Here is a 21,139-nt window from a genome sequence, read left to right as displayed (position 1 = left end):
CAGAGCAACACAACCGTTCACCATGCTACCAGACGTTAGACTCATGTACCAATCTGGTAGCATGGTGAACGGTTGTTTTGCTCTGAAGATGAGCTCTATTGAGTTCGAAACGCGTCAGTGTAGTGTGGTGGTGAGAGTTGGGTTAGTGTTGCCTGTGTGTTCTTATCTTAGTGTGGAGGTAAAGGAGCTTGCATGAACACACATTTGTTGCATAGACACAGCTATCATAAGGTCGCGAGTGAGCAAAGTAATCCATTTAGTTCATTGATATGGACCTCCGCAAAGTAACGCCTGATTCAATACATTAAGTATTAAGAATTCTGCTTTTCTGTGCCCTTTTAACCTGCAAACAACACAAATAAATGGACAGCATCTGTACGTGATACAATGTGATCTAAAAAACAACTCAATCAATCCCCTGGTGTTGCAGGTGTCTATGGGCGGTGATGATCTCTTACCATCAGAAGACCCACTTGCTCGTTTGCCATCCAGTAGAATAAAAAAAAACAACTTGAAAGTAATAGAAGTTAACGGATTCCCAGACATTCAAGGAGTCTTTAAATTATTCCAGAATGCATTCAGTAAAACTAATCAAATAACCTCCAGAAATAGAAAGAAAAGAAAGAAAGGAAATTAATAAGAAGTGAAATAGAATTCGAAGACATACACGCACACAAACATCACGCCTGTATTCCCAAATGGGGTAGGCAGAGCACACGAAACGTTACCGCTTCGGAGCTACCGGAGTTTGACAAAAACGGTACAATAGTGACAGGTTGCTAGCCTGTCGCCTACGGTATACCTTACCCATATCCTCAGTCGCCTCTTACGACATCCACGGAAGAAATGGAGAGGTGTAATTCTAACCCGACACCAGACGGACATGTTTATAGAAAAAAAAAATAGAAAACATTCAAGACCAAATAGTACCACGTACAGTTCGTTCGGTCAACCATGCGCGGCCGCCAGAGACGTCTCTTTCTAACGACGACGTTAGAAAGAGACGAATGTACAGTATAGTAAAGAGTACATTATAACTGTCATATTATTGACGTAAAGAGCTTCTACATTGTCACTTTAAAGTGTCATACTTGTTTTTTTTTTCTAAATGAGATGATTTAGATTTTTCTTATACAGAAATCAGAGCAGTCGTTTTAGAGTCAGTTTTGGGTCATACCTATAAATTGTATGCAAAATTTAGGATAGTAGACAAAAAATAAAATAAAAAATATAGTAATAATTAATTTTTTTTTTATTATTGTTGTGTCTCGGCGTGGAGAGAGACAGCCGGTGAAATTACTGGCACTTGAGATATCCCATACCTCCCCCCGGTGTTGCAGATTTTTATGGGCGGTGGTGACCTCTTACCATCAGGAGACCCACTTGCTCGTTTGCCATCCAGTCGAATAAAAAAAAAAATAAAAAAAAAAACGAATCCTTTTTTTTGTGAGTTTCGCAAAGTGCGCTAATGAAATGAAATGAAATATTTTGTTTGTTAATACGCTTTTATTTGTTCTTTGAAATTTCACATTCATGATTCTAAAGAAAAATCCATGTTTTTTTTTTTACATAGACTTTTCTGTGCTTGAGGTCTATGTTGGGACACCCAACCACCCACCCACTCCACTCCACTCTCACTGTGGGCAGTGGACGTCCTACAGCTACGGCTGATATGAAGATGACACTTTAAAGAGAAAATACTCTCTTTTTTGTCCCTCTCTACCATCGCAGCGGCCGCTAGCTTTCTGACAGGACAGGACCAATGACACAATGGTAATAACGGCTAAAATGGCAACACTGACAACAACGGCATGACATGCACACATAGACATGCTACCCTCTCTCACATTTGCTCCTGGTCTCCAAGGTGTAATGCTCGTCCAGTTCCACATCCTCGGGGTCGAGGTCTTCTTCCTCCTAGATTATGTATGTGTGTATGTCATTAAATGGGCTATAGGTGGTATTTTGCGGGTTGTCTGACAGTTTCGATATTAAGTGGATTAGAAATACAATCGAAATGTAACGCAATCTAAAAGCGCGAGGCGCCTATATGGCTAAATAGCCATTTATTTTCCTTCTTCGACCTCATTTGCTATGCAATGGATTCAAGAAGGGTTCTATTTCACTGGAGAGTACCCTAATACGGTATTTGACTATTTTGTATATGTTTTATAAATTAAAAGTACACAATGCCTGTTATCAAATAAAGAAACAATTTTTAAGCTACCTTTACAAATAACAAAGTTATGAGGGTTTGAAATTCAAGATTACACAGAGAAAGACATACTGGCATGTGACGTCACACGCCAGTACCGCCATACTTGCTGCATAGAGAAAAGCGTTTGAGAAAGAGACAAGTATATAGATTTTTCAAAAATTCACTATAAATCTAATTTTCAACCGATTTAAGTTTTCTCTTTGCTAAACACTGTATATCTATATTTTCATAATAATATTAAGATATGGCAAATTCAGGAGTTGTCAAATACTGTATTAGATAAGTTACGAAATTAGGTAAAAAAACATGTGCCTATAGCAGGAAAGGCAAAGTGACGACATCGAGTCTGGCAGGAAATATACACGACAACATTTCTATTCCTCTTTTCAATATTTCACCCAAGTATTTATTTATTTAATCTCATATTTATTTAATCTAGAATGAACAAGTATTTTTCCCAGTCTTCTCCAAGTTTAAGTATTCTATCATGTATTTCCACAAGTATTCTATCTAGTATTTTACTTACCTAGTATTGCCGAAGTATTTATCTAGTAATTTCTAGTATTTTCACATGTATTCCTCAAGTATTTTCCCCAAGTATTTTACCTAGTATGTCCCTAGTATTTTACCTAGTATTCACCAAGTATTTTACCCAGTATCCCCCAAGTATTTTACTTAGTATTTCCCAATAATTTAACCTAGTATTCCCCAAAGTATTTTGCCTAGTATTTGCCACGTACCCGGTTCATGAGCACGGCGCGCCGTATCTCGCGCACCCCGTCGTAGACCAGGCGCGAGGCGTCGATGAACTCGTTCTCGTCGAGCCCGGCGTTCCCGCCGTTGCCGAGAGCAGACACCGCCGCGTCGACGCGCACAGCGAACTTTGACATCACTGCAAACGAAAAATTAGTTTTGCCAAACATGTTCGGAAATTTTCATTTTCTATTTGTAAAAAAGAACGCGAAAAGTGCCTTATTTTTGTTGAAAAAAAAAAATAGACAAACAACCCAATTAATCATGTAGACCAATCAGTGACATGGGCGCTTTGGTTTTACTGTCTCTATTACGAAATAAATATAAACAAATAAATAACTTCCCGACGTTGGTATAAAATAATATGAATTCCGGATTCCAGCACCGCACAATTTTCCCAAGATGTCATGAAGGTTACTACTGATCTTCAAGAGACAACCATCCCAATCTGCCATGAATCTAACGACTTAGGGGAAGATATATTTATTTTATTATATATTAAAATAAAATATTCAAAATTAAATTCAAGCTTAAAATTAAATAAATAAAATAACCTTTAAAGTTTTTTTTAGCTCATAATAATATGTTAAAATTTTGCATACCTATGAGGCAGATCAGAGTAGTTATGTAAAGTACATACATATAACTTGTTAACTGTGTTCACGCAATAGAAATATTTTTTAGTAGTTAGAGAACCTGACTACGAAACTTGAGGTCCTGGATGCAATTCCCGGGCGGGCCAGATATTTGTATGAATAATACTCATGTTTAATATGTATTTAATTTTAAATATCTATTTATCTACATAAGTATGTTTGTTTATCCGTTCCGTAGTATCCATAGTACAAGCTTTGCTTAGTTTGGGACTAGGTCAATTGGTGTCAAGTGTCCCATGATATTTATTTATTTTAAGCATTCTAAGCAGAGCTCTGCTTGTCCGATTCGCACTTGACCGTTTTTTTTCATAAACACCTACTAGATAACTACAAAAGGCGTTCAAATTTTCCAAGAAGTCGCCGGAACGCAATAATCTAAGTGAGCGGTCGGCCGCGACCTCTGCCCTCTGGCAGTGACATTTGGGTGGCCTTAACACGCAGTACATTATAATAATCTATGTAGCCGGTCGCCCGGACAAAGACGTGGGCTGTGAAATGTCTGTCTATACCAGACCAGTCATGGGCAAGAGTAGTGATGTAACGAATGTCATTTTTAGGGTTCCGGAGCCAAAATGGCAAAAACGGAACCCTTATAGTTTCGCCATGTCTGTCTGTCCGTCCGCGGCTTTGCTCAGGGACTATCAATGCTAGAAACCTGTAATTTTGCACGAATATATATGTAAATTATGCCGACAAAACAGGTAAAATAAAATGTACAAAAAAATTTTTTTTAGGGTACCTCCCATCAGACGTAAAGTGCGGGTGATTTTTTTTCTCGCCCAACCCTATAGTGTGGGGTATAGTTGGATAGGTTTTTAAAACCATCAGGGGTTTGCTAAAAGGATTTTTCGATTCAGCGATTTGTTTCGGGCAAGTTAAGTGGGATTTTCAATTGATTGTTAGTGTTTGATTAATAGAAGTTAGCAATTGCAGTCATAAATAGATAATGTTATCGCAGATAACAAAACTTCCGGAAAGGTTTAATGCAATGCCAATGCCATATGATAGGTAAAGTGGTGTATGTAACAAGTTTCGACACCAGCAAAAAGGTATAAACAACCTAAGAGACAATTTTACATGCCAGAATTTGTTGAATATTGTAACGGTGGACATTTCGAACACCTACTAAAATAAATTAAAGTATGTGAAAACAATGCATTTTATTCATTTTAGACATAATGTTTCATGGACACATTTACTTCTTAAGATGTACACAATCGATATCTAAATAGAAATAGTGTAAGTTTTTTTTTTTTTTTTTTTCAATACAACCGGGTTCGATTCCCGAGCTGAGTACAGGTTTTTTTTTAAATGCATGAATGCAGTTTTTCTTGTTAATCGATGTCATGGTTCCTAAGAAGAAATTTTCGTATGACGTATAGTTTTAGACTTTCCCATACTGACCGATATAAATGGGCCACCCTGTATACGTCTCGATGAGTTTCGTGCTGGATTCTTAAATCTAGACATCTAGACATTTGATAAAAAAACTTGTTCACTTGCCCAGCGACATATTAAATTAATTAGGTAAAGTGCAGTTGTTTTATTTTTATGAGGGAAATACGAGACCGCTAAATTAAGAAGCAATTTCATCCGTCTGCTTATTATAATTTATATTATTGTAATTTTGTGAATAAATAAATTACCTATATTATACAGGTTGACTGGTAACTCTATATATTCCTTGGAGGAGGATAACTCTAATAAAGCTAATTTGTAATATTTAGTTTACAAGTATTTAAACTAGGTCCAAAATCCTTTTCCTGAATGATTCACCAACTGTTTTATATGAACATGTACTCTATTCACGACCAGATGGCCTAGTGGTTAGAGAACCTGACTACGAAGCTTGAGGTCCCGGCTTCGATTCCCGTGCCGAGGCTCGGGGCAGGTACTTGTATGAAAAATACGAATTTTTGTTCTCGGGTCTTGGGTGTTTAATATGTATTTAAGTATGTATCTATCTATATAATTATATTTATCCGTTGCTTAGTACCGATAACACAAGCTTTGCTAAGCTTACTTTGGGACTAGGTCAATTGGTGTGAATTGTCCCGTGATATTTATTTATTATTTATTTATTTATTTATTCCCACCAAAATTAACTACCTACTACGCCTGAGTACGGTTTTTGTCTTAGTCCTCATGATCGAACGAATAAAAAACCTAACGTCAATTTCAAATTGTTTTGTTTATATTCGACATAACCGCTTCCGCATGTTCGAAGTTTTCATATGTTTTAGATATAATCTCGATCTGCAGATCAGTGTGTAGCAGGATTAATTCAGGATATACTTCAGGACTGTCCTGTAGAACCCTATAGGATGAGGTTAGTTTTAAAAGCCTGAAGTACACACTTACTGTTTCAAAAAATACGTTCGTCCATATTAAACAGTTGGGAAAGATATTTTCGGTGAAAAATTAGAGAACTATTTGTACTACAGGTTTTGGATGATCGGTCTTAAGGCGGTAAACTTATGTCCAGTTGAGTAACAGACTGACATTACAAAATTATTACTCAGTAAGTATCATCCAAATGATTGAGGCCGTTTATACTTGGCGATTTATCTAACAAAAATATTGTATTGTATTCTTGTGTGTTAATATTAACTAACCAATTATTATTACGTCATAATGATAATTTCATTACACTAGATTTAATTCGAAGAAGCAATGTAGAGCAAAATGTTTGATGCTTGTAGCGTGACAAGCGACGTTTTTCAAAGGATAGGGGCTTCACAGATTTTTTTTTTAAAATAAACCTAACTTAACCACCTACTGCAGCAGCCTACCAACTACCTACTGTTGCTGTTGCAGGTGGTAGGACCTTGTGCAAGGTCCGCCCGGATTGCTACCACCATCTTGCTCGCTAATCCTGCCGTGAAGCAGCAGTGCGTGCACTGTTGTGTTTCGGCGTGGAGAGTAAGACAGCCGGTGAAATTACTGGCACTTTAGGTATCCCATCTTAGGCCTCTAGGTTGGCAACGCATCTGCAATATCCCTGGCGTTGCAGGTGTTTATGGGCGGTGATCTCTTACCATCCGGAGACCCACTTGCTCGTTGCCATCCAGTCGAATAAAAAAAAACCCAAAGTTTTACATCAAATCGAATTATAATATCAATAGAAATAAGTTTGGTTTTTAAGATAAATTGCATTGCATCAAATGAAAATTATATCAATTGTTGCATTATATTCTTCGTTACGCACCGGTGTTCGATACAGCGCCATCTATAGTTCATCTGCTGAACTAGATAGCTTGCTAATTAATCAAAATGATCGATGCCCGTTGACATTCATGTACCTCAGCAGTTACAAAATAAAACACAAAATGTGGTGGCGCTAGTATCGCGCATCAATATAAATAAGGTTTTTAAGTTTGTTTGTCACTGTTCCATTGCAATCGGCTTCGGAGTAAAAGGTCCAAAAAACCAACCGGTCTCTCATTTCGGGCACCCAACTTTACAACCGGTTACAGGCCACACCTGGCATTTATATGCCGTTGAGTGTACAGAAACAATCGTGTCGAAAATACAAACTGAGACATGGATGCACAGAAAAACCAGAAAAAGAGACCAGCGCTGGGAATCGAACCCAGGTCCTCAGCAATCCGTGCTACGTGCTATAACCCCTACACCACCGCTGGACAGGAATTTAGACACGAATTTTTCCTATGCATACATATCTCAGGTTGCTTATTTCTACTACGCTACTTATGCAGCAGCACTAGCGACATCTATGTTTCTTATGTACATTCTTTCGGAACCAACCGCTCACCCAGACAAGAGATGTCGCTACTAAGCAATCAAATTATGATTGGTTATTTGGAGTCTTTTTGTATTTTTTATTTCAACTCCAAATTTGTTACTTTTACGAAAGAATGTTGACGTCTCTCGATGAGAGCGAAACATAGATGTCGCTAGTGCTGCTGCATAAGTAGCGTAGTAGAAATAAGCAACCTGAGATATGTATGCATAGGAAAAATTCGTGTCTAAATTTCTGTCCAGCGGTGGTGTAGGGGTTATAGCACGTAGCACCGGATTGCTGAGGACCTGGGTTCGATTCCAGCGCTGGTCTCTTTTTCTGGTTTTTCTGTGCATCCATGTCTCAGTTTGTATTTTCGATATGGTTTCACGGGATACCCGTAAAAGTAACAAATTTGGAGTTGAAATAAAAAATACAAAAAGACTCCAAATAACCAATCATAACAATCGTGTCGTCGTCGTTGGCTGTAAACGTAACCACAGACATTCTAATGAATAGCTGTCACTGCTCTCGTAGCCAAATACCAACACTGAGGCAATGCAACTTAAAAGTGATACACACAAACTGTTAGTACACAATGCTTTGGGGAGTTAGCGCTTAAATCTAAAGTTAAATTTTGATTTCGAAGCAGTTGTTTCCAAAAGGGCGATGGCTTCAAATCATCTTCGCTTCATCACACTACACTGACCCGTTTCGAACTCAACCGGAGCTCATATTCAGAGCAACCACCGTTCACCATGCTAACAGATGGCAGATGGTGTGTGGTGATGCTGATAGATGGGTTTGTTCTTACAGTGTGGAGGTGGAGGAACTGCATTAACACACATTGCTTGCATAAACGTAGCTATCACATCGCGGGTGAGCAAAGTAATTGTTTTGATTCATTAGTCATTGGTCCATTGCCTTATTTTTGTAAGCTTTGATAAACTTTGGTAGTCTCCGGCGCACGCGCAGTAATCGTTTAAAACACATTAAGACAAGGATGCGTAGCGCGCGGTAATTTAATAAAAACATTATAAAATGAGTATTAATGGCAGCAAGCGAGGTCGGACAAATGTCAGTGGCATAAATAATCGCGATGATAAAGAGAAAAAATAACTTAGAATTTTTTTTAAACCCCCGACTTGATCATTTCAAATGTACTTTATAATGTGCGTCGTCAACTTGTCGAGAAGATAGGTAGAGACGAGTTTTTTTTTTAATTCGACTGGATGGCAAACGAGCAAGTGGGTCTCCTGATGGTAAGAGATCACCACCGCCCATAAACATCTGCAACACCAGCGGTATTGCAGATGCGTTGTCAACCTAGAGGCCTAGGATGGGATACCACAAGTGCCAGTAATTTCACCGGCTGTCTTACTCTCCACGCCGAAACACAACATTAATAAGTTAATAAAACCGGCCAGGAGCGTGTCGGACACGCCACAGAGCGGGTTCCGTAACCGTTATGAAAAATTAAATAACATTTTTCCAAGGATTTTGTATTTTGTACGGAATTTTCCAAGATGGGCTGCTATTTACTCTTAAACTACTAATAACTCTCAAGCAAACTTATCCGTTAGCTAAAGTTAGCCGTTATAGTTTTCCTTGTAAATTTGATATTTTTACTACCATTAAATATCTTTTTTATTTTCAAAAATATCAAACTAACAGTTTAGCCTTAAGAGGGGAGGGACGAGCTATTTTAATAAAAAAATATTATAGCAAACGAATCACTGTACGAAAAATCGTCTTTACAACCCCTTAATATTAAAAATACCTATCCAACGATACCTCACACTATAAGGTTAGACGAGAAAAAAGTCATCCCCACTTTACGTCTATGGGGGGGTACCAAAAAAATTTTTTTTGTCACTTTGTCGGCATAATTGCTACATACATACATTCCAAAATACAGCTATCTAGCACTGAGCCGCGGACAGAAGGACGGACGGACAGACAGCCTATGGCGTGCATTGAGGGTAGTCAGCGCTAGTGTTCCCTACCCTGCTGCGGTGGGTAAACCCCTTAACCTGACCCCCTGCACGCCATTGCGACAGCCATTATGAACCTCGGCGAAACGCGAGTTCCGTTTTTGCCATTTTGTTACGGAACCCTAAAAACGTGTTTAATAAGCATAACATTACGCCTCAGAGCCAGCGAAACGACATCTAAGTTCACATTACATTTTACTTTATTAACATAATGGTTGAAATAATATTGTTAATATTCAGATATCTCGATATAAAATTAATTTGATTTCAATATGTTGCTTCCGTAAATGAACTGTTTAAAATTCTGTTGGTATAACTTGTTAATTATGTGTTAAATGTAAAACATTTAGTGTTCATTGCAGTTTTTATTGAAATTAAATTTTAAAACGCAACGCATCTGTGATACCTCTCGTGTTGCGGATATAATGGACCGTATAAGACTGGCATTCTGAGCGTGCTTGCGTATACGACCCAATACGTGCCTGGGTTGGGCAGATAAGGTGGCATGTGCAGTTAAATGAAATTAAGCTCATATAATTTAATTTGTACTAACTTTAGGAAACTAAGCTCTGTTACTAAATCATCTATGGAGTCCTGTGTATTTCCGAAATAAAGATTATATTATTATTATTATTATTAAAACCATGCAGCGGCGATTCCTTGCGTTACCCACAACTAAAGAATTTCTTTGCTCACATACCGCGACCTTACTATAGCTAAGCTTATGCAAAATATGCGTGTTCATGCAGTTCCTCCACCTCCACACTCTAAGAACACACACAAGTTGTTAGTAACAACTGGTAGCATGGTGTACGGTTGTGTCACTCTGAAGATGAGCTCTGGTTGAGTTCGAAACGCGTCAGTGTAGTGTGGTGGTGATATATGGGTTTGTGTGATTTGTGTGTGTTCTTACAATGTGGAGGTGGAGGAACTGCATGAACACGCATATTTTGCATAAGCTTAGCTATCGTAAGGTCGCGGGTGAGCAAGGAAATTCTTTTAGGTCATTGATATGGACCTCCGCCTGATTAAATAAATTATTTTTACCCAACATCTCCAAAACATAACCTAACCTAACCAACAAAAAGTTGTCACCTCAAAGTTCAATATCTCAAAAACGGCCAAACCGATTTTGATGTAACATGTCTAAGAATCATCGCTAGAAAACCAGCTTTCAAATCGGTCTACCCGTTTAGAGCTACGGTGCCACAGACAGACACGCATAGCAATCAAACTTATAGCACCCCTCTTTTTGCGTCGGGAGTTAAAAAGTACCCTAAACCTACTGTACCGACTACTCTAGGTATCAGTACTCTAAACCGACGTGCATGCATGAAAGATTGATGAATGTAGAAGGAAGCGAGAGTTGTATGCCAGGATCGTAGCAAGTGGAAGGACGTAGTCTCTGCCTACACCGTTGGGAAAGAGGCGTGATTTTACGTATGTATGTATTATCCAATACAAAATGGCTGTGGTTCCGACAGAATATCAGCGCTGTGGCAGTACTTGCATTGTCATCCAAACCGTTGAGGAGTTCCGCCCTACGGAGACGATCCTGGCCGGACTACCATTATGTCACTACCAGACTATTGGTATTGTCACCAGATTTACATGAGTAATGGCTATAAGTTTCTTCTGACTTATAATTCACACTATCAACAATCATCCCAGCCTATAAACGTCCCACTGCTGGGCACAGGCCTCCTCTCAGAACAAGAGGGCTTGGGCCATAGTTCCCACGCGGGCCCAGTGCGGATTGGGAACTTCACACGCACCATTGAATTGCTTCGCAGGTTTGTGCAGGTTTCCTCACGATGTTTTCCTTCACCGCAAAGCTCGTGGTAAATTTCAAAATGTAATTCCGCACATGAATTTCGAAAAACTCATAGGTGCGAGCCGGGGTTTGAACCCACGACCCTCTGTTTGAGAGGCGATAGGTCAAACCACTAGGCCACCACGGCTTTATCAACAATAACAACGGAAAAATGTGCAATAAACAACGGAAAAATGAGCAATATTTATAAATAACATTGTTTACAAAGATCATGACCAGAGGGCCTATTGGGTAACGTTCCTGAAACTCAAGATCACAATCAAATGACAGTTTTTGTATGCGAAAACTGTCATTTGATTGTGATCGCAAGTGTAAAGTTACACAACTGGCGCTCAGGTTCGATTCTCGGTTATGTATGAGTTAAAAAAAAAAATGATGCCATTTTTAGGGTTCCGGAGCCAAAATGGCAAAAACGGAACCCTTATAGTTTCGCCATGTATGTCTGTCTGTCTGTTTGTCTGTCCGTCCGCGGCTTTGCTCAGGGATTACCAATGCTAGAAAGCTGCAATTTTGTACGAATACATATATGTAAACTATGCCGACAAAATGGTACAATAAAAAGTTCTAAAACCAATTTTTTAGGGTACCTCCCATAGACGTAAAGTGGGGGTGTTTTTTTTTTCCTCATCCAACCCTATAGTGTGGGGTATCGTTGGATAGGTATTTTAAAACCATTAGGGATTTCCTAAAACGATTTTTCGATTCAATGATTTGTTTGCGAAGTGCAAATTTTGAGGATTTACTATATATATGGGTGTAGATAAAATACTATTCCATCAAAGATGTCCAAGGAATGTGTTTTTCATGAACCAATAGAAACGCCTCATTTACCTATCCTCGCACAGCACAACTCTGGTGGAAACAACTGAGCGGAGCGACGCGAGGTAAATGAAGCGTTTCTATGTTCATGAAAAACACATTCTTCGCTACACATCCTCACACATCTAGCATAGAATAGAATAGAAATCATTTATTCGTGACAAAGTAGCGCAGCATAACAAAAGAATTTTTTTTTTAAAGAAAAGTTGTATATCACGAAATGGTCCCAAATCAGCAAAAATTGCCGGTCCTGCGACGCGGCGCTGTTCTTCCTTTGGGACCATCTGTTTGTCATACAATAAAATAAAACCAATTTTACTAAAGTGAAGAGCGACACAATATTCCGTTAAAAAAGAGGAAAAAAGAAAAACACTAAACATCTTTATAACAAATGTTACAACAATAAACAATGAATAAACAACATCTCTGTTGAAAACGGAGCCTAAGCATCCCACAATACAGATTACCGGCATTCTGTTGTATGTTTGTCTGCAATGAGTGATGAGCTATCGTCGGCTTTTCACATCTTTTGTAAGCGCGGCCGGTTACATAACTACTGGCATGCTCATTAAAGGTCACTATTCGGGTTCCCCGATAACATTATGTGGCGAGAAACGATAGTAGATTATTGTCGTGGCCTGGAAGCAGGCAATTGCTGGCTGAGTATGAGTTTCTCAAAAATGGTGAATAATTCTAAATAGAATAAACTTTTTCCTCAAAATATATTATAAAATTTAATTTTATTCCAATATTTTTCTTATGCTTTCCCGCCTTTTTTCATTAAAAATATACTGCAGGTGTATTTTTCCACCGAAAACACCACAAGCTATTTCAGACCCAATAGAAAAAGTCCGGAATTCCAACAAAATATCTGATACCGGCTATTAGACTTGGCTGTATACGACTTGTGCCAACATTTCCATGGCCTTTTTAACTTAAAAAAAATGTGACTGATTGCAGGCGCGCTAATTCATTATTGTCGAGCTAGTGCGCCTGCAATCTTTTTAGCTTTTTAATTTTTCGCTGACCATAAACTATGCACTTCACCTTCTGATATGTAAAGAATAATGTCAACTTTTACGGTCATTTTGGAGAAAAATAATTTATTCATCTTTAGACATGGTAACAAGATGTTTTTATTAATAGCACGCTTCGCCCGCGACTCCGTTTGCGTATAATTCGTTTATCGCTATCCCGCGGGAACTATGCAATTTTCCGGGATAAAAACTATCGAATGTCCTTCCCAGGGACTCAAACTCACTGTATACCGAATTTCATCTAAACGGTTCAGCAGTTTAGACGACTGATGAGGTAACACCATGTGCGAAAAGTTCTTTTATCACTATTTATTTGTATTCGTATTTGACCCCAACCATATCTGAGTTTTACGGAATTTATGTGCGAAATTACTTTGATGAACGCTGTGAGGAAACCTGCACACACCTGCGAAATAATTCAGTGTGTGTGTGAGGTTCCCGATCGCGCTCCTCTCCTCTCTTTTTGAGAGGAGGTCCTATGACCAGCAGTAGGAAGTATCTAGAATGAGATTCCAATGATGAGTTCCTGATTCTCTATCAACAGATACAATACAGAACCCAAAGTTGAATCCAGCTCGTACTTAGCTTTTTATTCCGCACCAAGCGCCACACCACTTTTCATTGACAAAGATTGACGTATTGCTCTCGTGTTGGTACAGTCAACTACTGAAAGAACGACACGACCAAAGTTACAAAAATATGTATACAAATACACGACTTTATTGAGTTAACGGTCGTATAATCGTACTAATATATCTTTGTAAAATTGATTGTAACGTTCACGGCAACGTCACTGCGATCCGCACCGTCTGCGTATTTTGAGCAGCGTGTGGCCGCTCCTTTAACTGGGTGTTAAATTATGAACAGTAGCGAGCGGCTAAACAAATCCGGGTTCGCCATGGTACATAAATACATAAAAATAACATTTTACAATGAAGGATCGATATACAAAGGCGAACTTATGTATGTATGTAAACTCTTCATTACAAAGCAAAGGCGAGCTTATCCCTAAAAAGGGATCTCTTCCAGCTAACCCGTTAACTAGTTATCTTATCCCGTAAAGAGATCTCTCGCACAAAAACACGAACAAACACAAACAAATTACATCTTCTGATATTAGTGTAACGAATTTATTCAATCACATGCAATTCTGCTCCGAAATATTTGAGTCCGCTACGATATATTATTATTCTGATGGCGACTGTACGCAGGCGAGCCCATAACTAATTGGCACTACACAGATAAAGCTATAAAAACACTTACCGATACATCATTGTGACGTATTGCGAAAAAAATTCTGTATTCACGTACAGGCGTACACCGACTGGCAATTATTTATTACGTTAATACTTTTATATAAATCGGACAAGAGTCGCACTCGCGCACCGAGGGCTCCGTGCAAATTTGTAGGTATTTATGAATATCTAGTGTTTGCAGAGCCCCCAGTGTGGGTTCATTTTAGATTTCTTGACATAGACTATTTATTAAGGGTCTTGACAGACAGACGGACAACAGAGTGACCCTATACGGGTTCCGTTTTTTTCCTATCGTGGTACGGAACCCTTGTTTATAGGATCACTTTGCTGTCGATCGGTATGTCAAGACCCTTTTTCTCAGCAATGCGTGGAGGTGTTTTGAACCCTAAGTCCAATGAATGAATGGTAAGAACCTAATCTAATGTATGATATTTTAGGAGGTTCTTAAGCCGACGCGTATAAAGGTATTTTTTTTATTTATGATCGATCGATTACGATTAAAATTAAATACACAAAACAAGTTGCAGACTACCAGTATTCAGAATCTGTCGCCATTTTACGTGACCCGATCGAAATAGTGGCGTGATCGAAAGGTGATGAATTTTAATTATTAATTTGCGTACGTAATTATTGTCCTTTAAAAATTTAAATAATAGCAGTTTTATTATAATAACTTGACCGCGGCCGATTTTTAATACGAGCCCAAAAATCCATGGTATAATAGGCTATTGTCTTTAAGCTGCGTATCGACCAGAGATGTGCGAGGATGTTGCTAGGAATGCGTTTGAAAGAAAGAAAGAAAGAAAGGTTTATTTTGGCTCCATAAGTACCTCCTAAAACTAAGACTAGAACTAGCACTAAAACTATGTTACTTGGTGACACGGCAGGATACCAAAAAGGGTCTCCACTCAGCATGTGTTGCCGCACATTATGTGCAGCAACGCTGGTTTTCTGTGGAGCCCAAACGTTAAATAAACATGTATGCATGAGCCAGTTCCTTTGCCCCAGTCAGAAAGAAAAAAAAATTTAAACCATAGACAAGGGAGAAGTGACGTGGCTCAGTTCGTGGTTTCATGAACCATTAGAAACGCTTTATTTATTTTCATCACACTTGCTCGTAAACAGTGTCGTAACACGCAGGCTACCTTGGTTGCAACCCCCCAAATAAAACCTCGACCTTAATGCGCTTGTCATGAAAACCCGTGGTCGGTAAATGAGTTATTGCCCGTACTAATTTTGTGGTCAGAAAGCCCAAGGTCGGTAAATGAGTCAATGTCCGTACTGATGCTGCTGCACGCGCTGGCCCACGCACGTCAGGCGCATGCTGCGGGAGGGGGAGGGGAAGGCAGCGCTGCCAAGAGCGCAGCCTAAGGTATCGCCAATATTTGGAACAATTATACTTTTTCTTTTCCTTCCTTCCTTGTCCTCGAGTGGCGACCACGAACCGGAAGACGAAGCGTTGGCAGGCCTCCCACCAGGTGGACTGACGACATCGTGAGAGCGGCGGGAAACCGGTGGATGCAAGTGGCGAGTTGTCGTTCATTGTGGCGTTCTAAGGGGGAGGCCTTTGTCAAGCAGTGGACTTCTTCCGGCTGATGATGATGATGATGATACTTTTCTTTTTTAGATATATAAAAGATGTCGCACGGGCGGTATGCGGTACTAGAATTACGAACATCGACTCATTAAAGCCCTCAGTCTTCAACTTCGGGCTTCTAATAGACTCTCGTTCGTAATTCCTTATTAACCGCCCTTAAGACACAATGTACTATTACCTATCCCCGCACAGCACATCTCTGATGGAAAAGCTGAGCGGAGCGAGGCTAGATAAAAACTTTCCTCGCACATCTCAGGTGGGAACGGAGCCACAGCTCGTCGGTTAGCTTATCAGAAAATATGAACGTCTTTTTCCTTGTCAATTAACAAACAGGTTACGAAGATTGGATTTATTTATTTAATAAATTAAATTAATATTAAAGTACCAGTACTAGTTTTTTTTTAAAGTATCCCCCGCGGCATGGACCCAAAGATGCTGGCAGCATTGCCTCGCTGAAGAGCAATGCTGACAAGTGCGAGGAAGCTGCCATTACGAAGATATAGCCATAATAGCCATAGTAGTAAGTATTTGACGACCAGATGGCCTAGTGGTCAGAGAACCTGGCTACGAAGCTTGAGGTCCCAGGTTCGATTCCCGTGTCGGGGCAGATATTTGTATGAAAAATACGAATGTTTGTTCTCGGGTCTTGGGTGTTTAATATGTATTTAAGTATGTATCTATATCTATAACACAAGCTTTGCTAAGCTTACTTTGGGACTAGTCAATTGGTGTGAATTGTCCCGTGATTTATTTATTTTTTATATTACATTTACAAGGAAAATTATAACGGCTAAGATTGCTTGAGAATTAGTAGTAGTTTAAGAGTAAAAGCAGCCTAAGGTATAAAATATACGTAAACTTGGCAGTTTCCGTACACAATACGAAATCCTTAGAAAAATATTACTTGATTTTTATTTAACGGCTACGGGACCCTATCTTGAGGCGTGTCCGACACGCTCTTGGCCGGTTTTTTATCTTTATTAACTGGCCATGATTGACCCCATCCCACCTGATGTCAGGGCAGATGAGGCCAAAGGTGTATCTCACTGGTTCAGCAACAGCCTATTCACTCTAGCCTTGAAAAGACCTTGATTGTATTTATTCGGAAATACAGACGAACAGGAGCAAATCCCCAACGGTTATAAAAAATAAGGTTTAATCATTCAGGGCTTTCTCTAAAATAACTGTACCTTTCCCTATAAAGAAAGTTTACCCACTACTGGCGTAGCACTATGAGTATAAGTATCAAGTTTTAAAAAAAAACCTCGTTGCCATGGTTACGTCCCCTGGACAAAACTAACCCCCTGGAAAACCATAAGTGTCTCTATGTTTTCTGTGGTTAAAATCCATTGAGCAAAAATTTTTTGTCGTAGTTGCAAACCTACTATTTTATGGACTACTTATCTCCTAAGCACATCAGTAGCATTATTGTGACAGTTTTACAAGGAACTCGACAAGAAAAAGTAGACTAACCAAAAATTCCGAGTCTCGTCAAAATGAAATCATCCCTTTCAAAGCGACATGGTACCAAAACGGGGCCGCATGAGCTATCGGTCAAAACGGGTTATTGTCAGACAACAATTGATTATCATTTATTGCATAAAGGTGACGCGAGAAGCTATTAATCTTAAACGGGCAACCTTATGTCATTTGCCCACACGTTGGCCAATATTTGGGCATCTGGGGGACACATAGGGATACATCATCATCACATCATCTCAGCCGCAGGAAGTCCACTGTTAGACATAGGCCTCCCCCATAGACCGCCACTTGCTTCGGTTTGCAATCACCGTGAACCCGCGACTTTAAACAGGTCATCCGTCCATCACGTCGGTGGATGTCCTACGCTGCGCTTGCCGATCCGCAGTCTCCACTCGAGAACTTTCTCGTCCCCAACGGCCATCTGTTCTCCGTGCTATACGTCCTGCCGATTGCCACTTCAACGAGCTAATTCGCTTGGCTATGTCGGTGACCCTTGTTCTTCTACGTGTCTCCTCATTTCTGATTCGATCCCGTAGAGAAACCCCAAGCATAGCTCTCTCCATAGCTCGCTGAGCATACATATGCATCTTAGAATACTGTGAATTTGTTCGGAATCACAAAAACTTACAGAATAGACCTAAAAACATTTAAAAATAGGAGCATAACTTTCGTCATAAGTATAAACTATTTATGGCCGTTTTTGCTAAATTATAAATAATTAACTAAATCCCACATATAAAAAAAATCCGATGTGAATATCGAAAGAAGATAACTATAACTTTTTTTAAATAAACTTAAAGCTCATCTAATAAACAATGTCCGTATTCTCTGCAGGAGTTCATGGAATAATGAATGCTTACGGGTCCACACTGCTTGTTGTATGTTAAATGATTATAATACAAGTGAAAAAAAAATGTTTAGAAAACATATGAATGTTGTCGACAACACAACAGACCACAAGTTGGATCATAAGTAAAACAGGGAAACGTATTCAGTTATAACATCCTATTTTCAAAATCACATGAACAGGCACCAAACTAGAGAACTTGTTAGAAACTACATAATATCCTTGACAAAATCTATTATTATATGTATTCACTATTCACGTTAACACCCGAGCTGAACTTAAGTCTTAGAAGCCTAATAAAATATTATAATGATGAAAAAATATTTCGATTTAATTTAATCAATCCATCTGTACTGATATTATAAACTGGTTTTTGCACGCAGCTCGCTCGCATGCATTAATCATTATAAGCAGTTGAAGAAGAAGAAGAAGATTGATCTATTTGACGATATAAACAATCCAACTAATATTATCCTACTTCCTACTAATATATAGGTATGTACGAGTATTATAAATGCGAAAGTTTGTGAGTGATGTTTGTTACGGCTGGACAGATTTGGATGAAAATTGGCGAAAGGTTAGTTTATAACCTGGAACTTAGACGCAGAAAAACTTTTCATCCCGACATTCCCACGGGATAGGGATAAAATCTCGAAATAACAACCGCTGAGCTTGAGTCATGAGATTTGGGATGGTTATTTTTAATGCAACGTGAATGAAAACCACTATGTAATTTTCAGGAATTACCACGGGAATTTTGTAAAATCCCGTAATCTCAATTCAACCGCCGTATCTAATGAATTGATTTACGCGTGCCAAGTGATAAATATTAAAATTAAATAACTGATATTCACTACCACCAGTGGCGTGCTATCTCTGCTTGCTTGCACATTTGGGAGTTTGCTTGCTTGATCTGTTGTTTGCATTCTGGCTTGCATGCTTATGCTTACATACATGTTCACTTGCATGCTTGATTGCTTGCTTGTTTGAAATATTTATGGTTCACGCGAGCGAAACATGCTCACTTGCAAGCTTGCTTAGATGCTTGCTTGCGTGCTTGCTCGCATGCTTGAATGCAGCCTTGAATGCATGCTTGCTTGCACTATTTCGTGCATAATTACATGCTTGCTTACATGCTCACTTGCATCCAGAAAAAGCGAGAGTTGCGACAGTTTTCCGCCATCTTGCTCGCTAATCCTGCCGTGAAACAGCAGTGCTTGGAGACAGCCGGTGAAATTACTGGCACTTGAGGTATCCCATCTTAGGCCTCTAGGTTGGCAACGCACCTGCAATCCCCCTGGTGTTGCAGGTGTCTATGGGCGGTGGTGATCTCTTATTATCAGGAGACCCACTTGCTTGTTTTAAGGCTATCTTTCATGATTCACCTATTCTAAGCATGCTAACATTGTTCTAACAAAATGTAAGTGATATCTCCTGAGTTACGGAACAGAATAACATAGTAAATAGTTGATTGATCCGACATAGCAAAATGCCATGCAATGATATGCATCGACACGTGACAGCAATATATTATCATTGAAGTGAAAGCAAATGATGTATATGTAATTGTACTGTATCACTTAGGGGGCTGTTTCACCAATCCATTGATTAGTGTTAACTGGCGTTTAGGTGTGATGCCGTCGTCGTAAATAGCAGGCTAAGGTATAAAATATACCTAAACTTGGAAAGATTCCGCACAAAATACGAAATCCTTAGAAAAATTTTTTTTTTTCGTAGTGGCTACGGAACCTTTTTTTGGAACGCTCTTGGCCGGTTTTTTTACTGAAATCGTTTCGTTAAGAAGATATGTGCAAGGTTGTTGGTTGCGAGAATGTGTAAAAGAAACGAAGCAAAGATATAAGATCCTGTGTGAGTAAAAGAGACACATATATAAATAGTTTGATCGCTGGCGGGTTCACACTGCCGGCGAGAACTCGCTCTTACATCTTTTATCGCAGCGACAAAGAGCTATAAAACTCGCTGAGCTATAGATACTCGCTCAGCGATGTCAGCTTGGCGGCCGCCCCGCACGAGCGAGTCGAGTGGAGCGAGTAATCGCCCGTCGCACTCGAACACTCGCTTACAGCCGAGCGACAAAACTACACCGCTTCTCGCTGCTCACCCACTCGTTTCTAGTTACTCGCTCTACTCGCTTCTCGCTCATCGTCGGCGTGGTGGACAAGTGCCTCATGAACCAATAGAATGGTTCCACTAGAGCTGCGCTGTGCGAGGATATTTAATGAAGCGTTTTCATTGGTTCGTCATTGAAACTGTAACAGAGGAGGCAGTATTACCTAGTTTCAGAAAAGCATTGAAAGATTTTTTGATCGACAAGAACATATTAGTACTCTATCGAAAATACAAACTGAGACATGGATGCACAGAAAAACCAGAATAGAGACCAACACTGGAATCGAACCCAGGTCCTCGGCAATCCGTGCTGCGTGCGTATAACCCCTACACCCACACAGGAATCTAGACACGAATTTTCCTATGCATACATATCTCAGGTTGCTTATTTTCTCTACTATGCTACTTAAGCAGCAGCACTAGCGACATCTATGTGGCGTCCGACAGACGTCACACTCTTTCGGAACCAACCGCTCACCCAGACAAGGATGTCGCTACTAAGCAATCAAATTATGATTATTTGGTTGTGGTTGGTTGATTGGGATTGGTATTACTCTGTTAATGAATATCTACTAGATAATATAGACTAGATATTGTTTTCAAATGTTACACTGATTATAATAATAAATAAATAAATATCATGGGCATTTGACACCAATTGACCTAGTCCCAAACTAAGCAAAAACTTGTACTATGGAATACTAGGCAACGGAAAACATACTTATAATAGATAATAACATTCTTATTACATATTAAACATCCAAGACCCGAGAA

At 39.3% G+C, this 21,139-nt stretch overlaps 1 protein-coding gene across 2 annotated transcripts in view; it reads right to left on the bottom strand.

Annotated features, from left to right (window-relative positions):
- The window catches only part of alpha-Cat (catenin alpha), a 105,170-nt gene that overhangs the window by 23,692 nt on the left and 60,339 nt on the right, over positions 1-21,139 (bottom strand). The window contains exons 16-17 of one of the 2 annotated variants that reach the window (XM_074110083.1): positions 2,959-3,110; positions 1,848-1,917 (exon numbers count right to left, since the gene is read on the bottom strand). In XM_074110083.1, coding sequence (XP_073966184.1) covers positions 1,848-1,917; positions 2,959-3,110 — 222 coding nt within the window. The remainder of the gene's footprint in view (positions 1-1,847; positions 1,918-2,958; positions 3,111-21,139) is intronic. The other variant, XM_074110082.1, reaches the window with a different exon arrangement.

Source organism: Choristoneura fumiferana, chromosome 30, assembly GCF_025370935.1.
Source record: "Choristoneura fumiferana chromosome 30, NRCan_CFum_1, whole genome shotgun sequence".
In the NCBI taxonomy this organism is placed as follows: Eukaryota; Metazoa; Arthropoda; class Insecta; order Lepidoptera; family Tortricidae; genus Choristoneura; species Choristoneura fumiferana.
The sequence above is the reverse complement of the archived record's forward strand: the minus strand, read 5'-3'. Positions and strand labels throughout refer to the sequence as shown.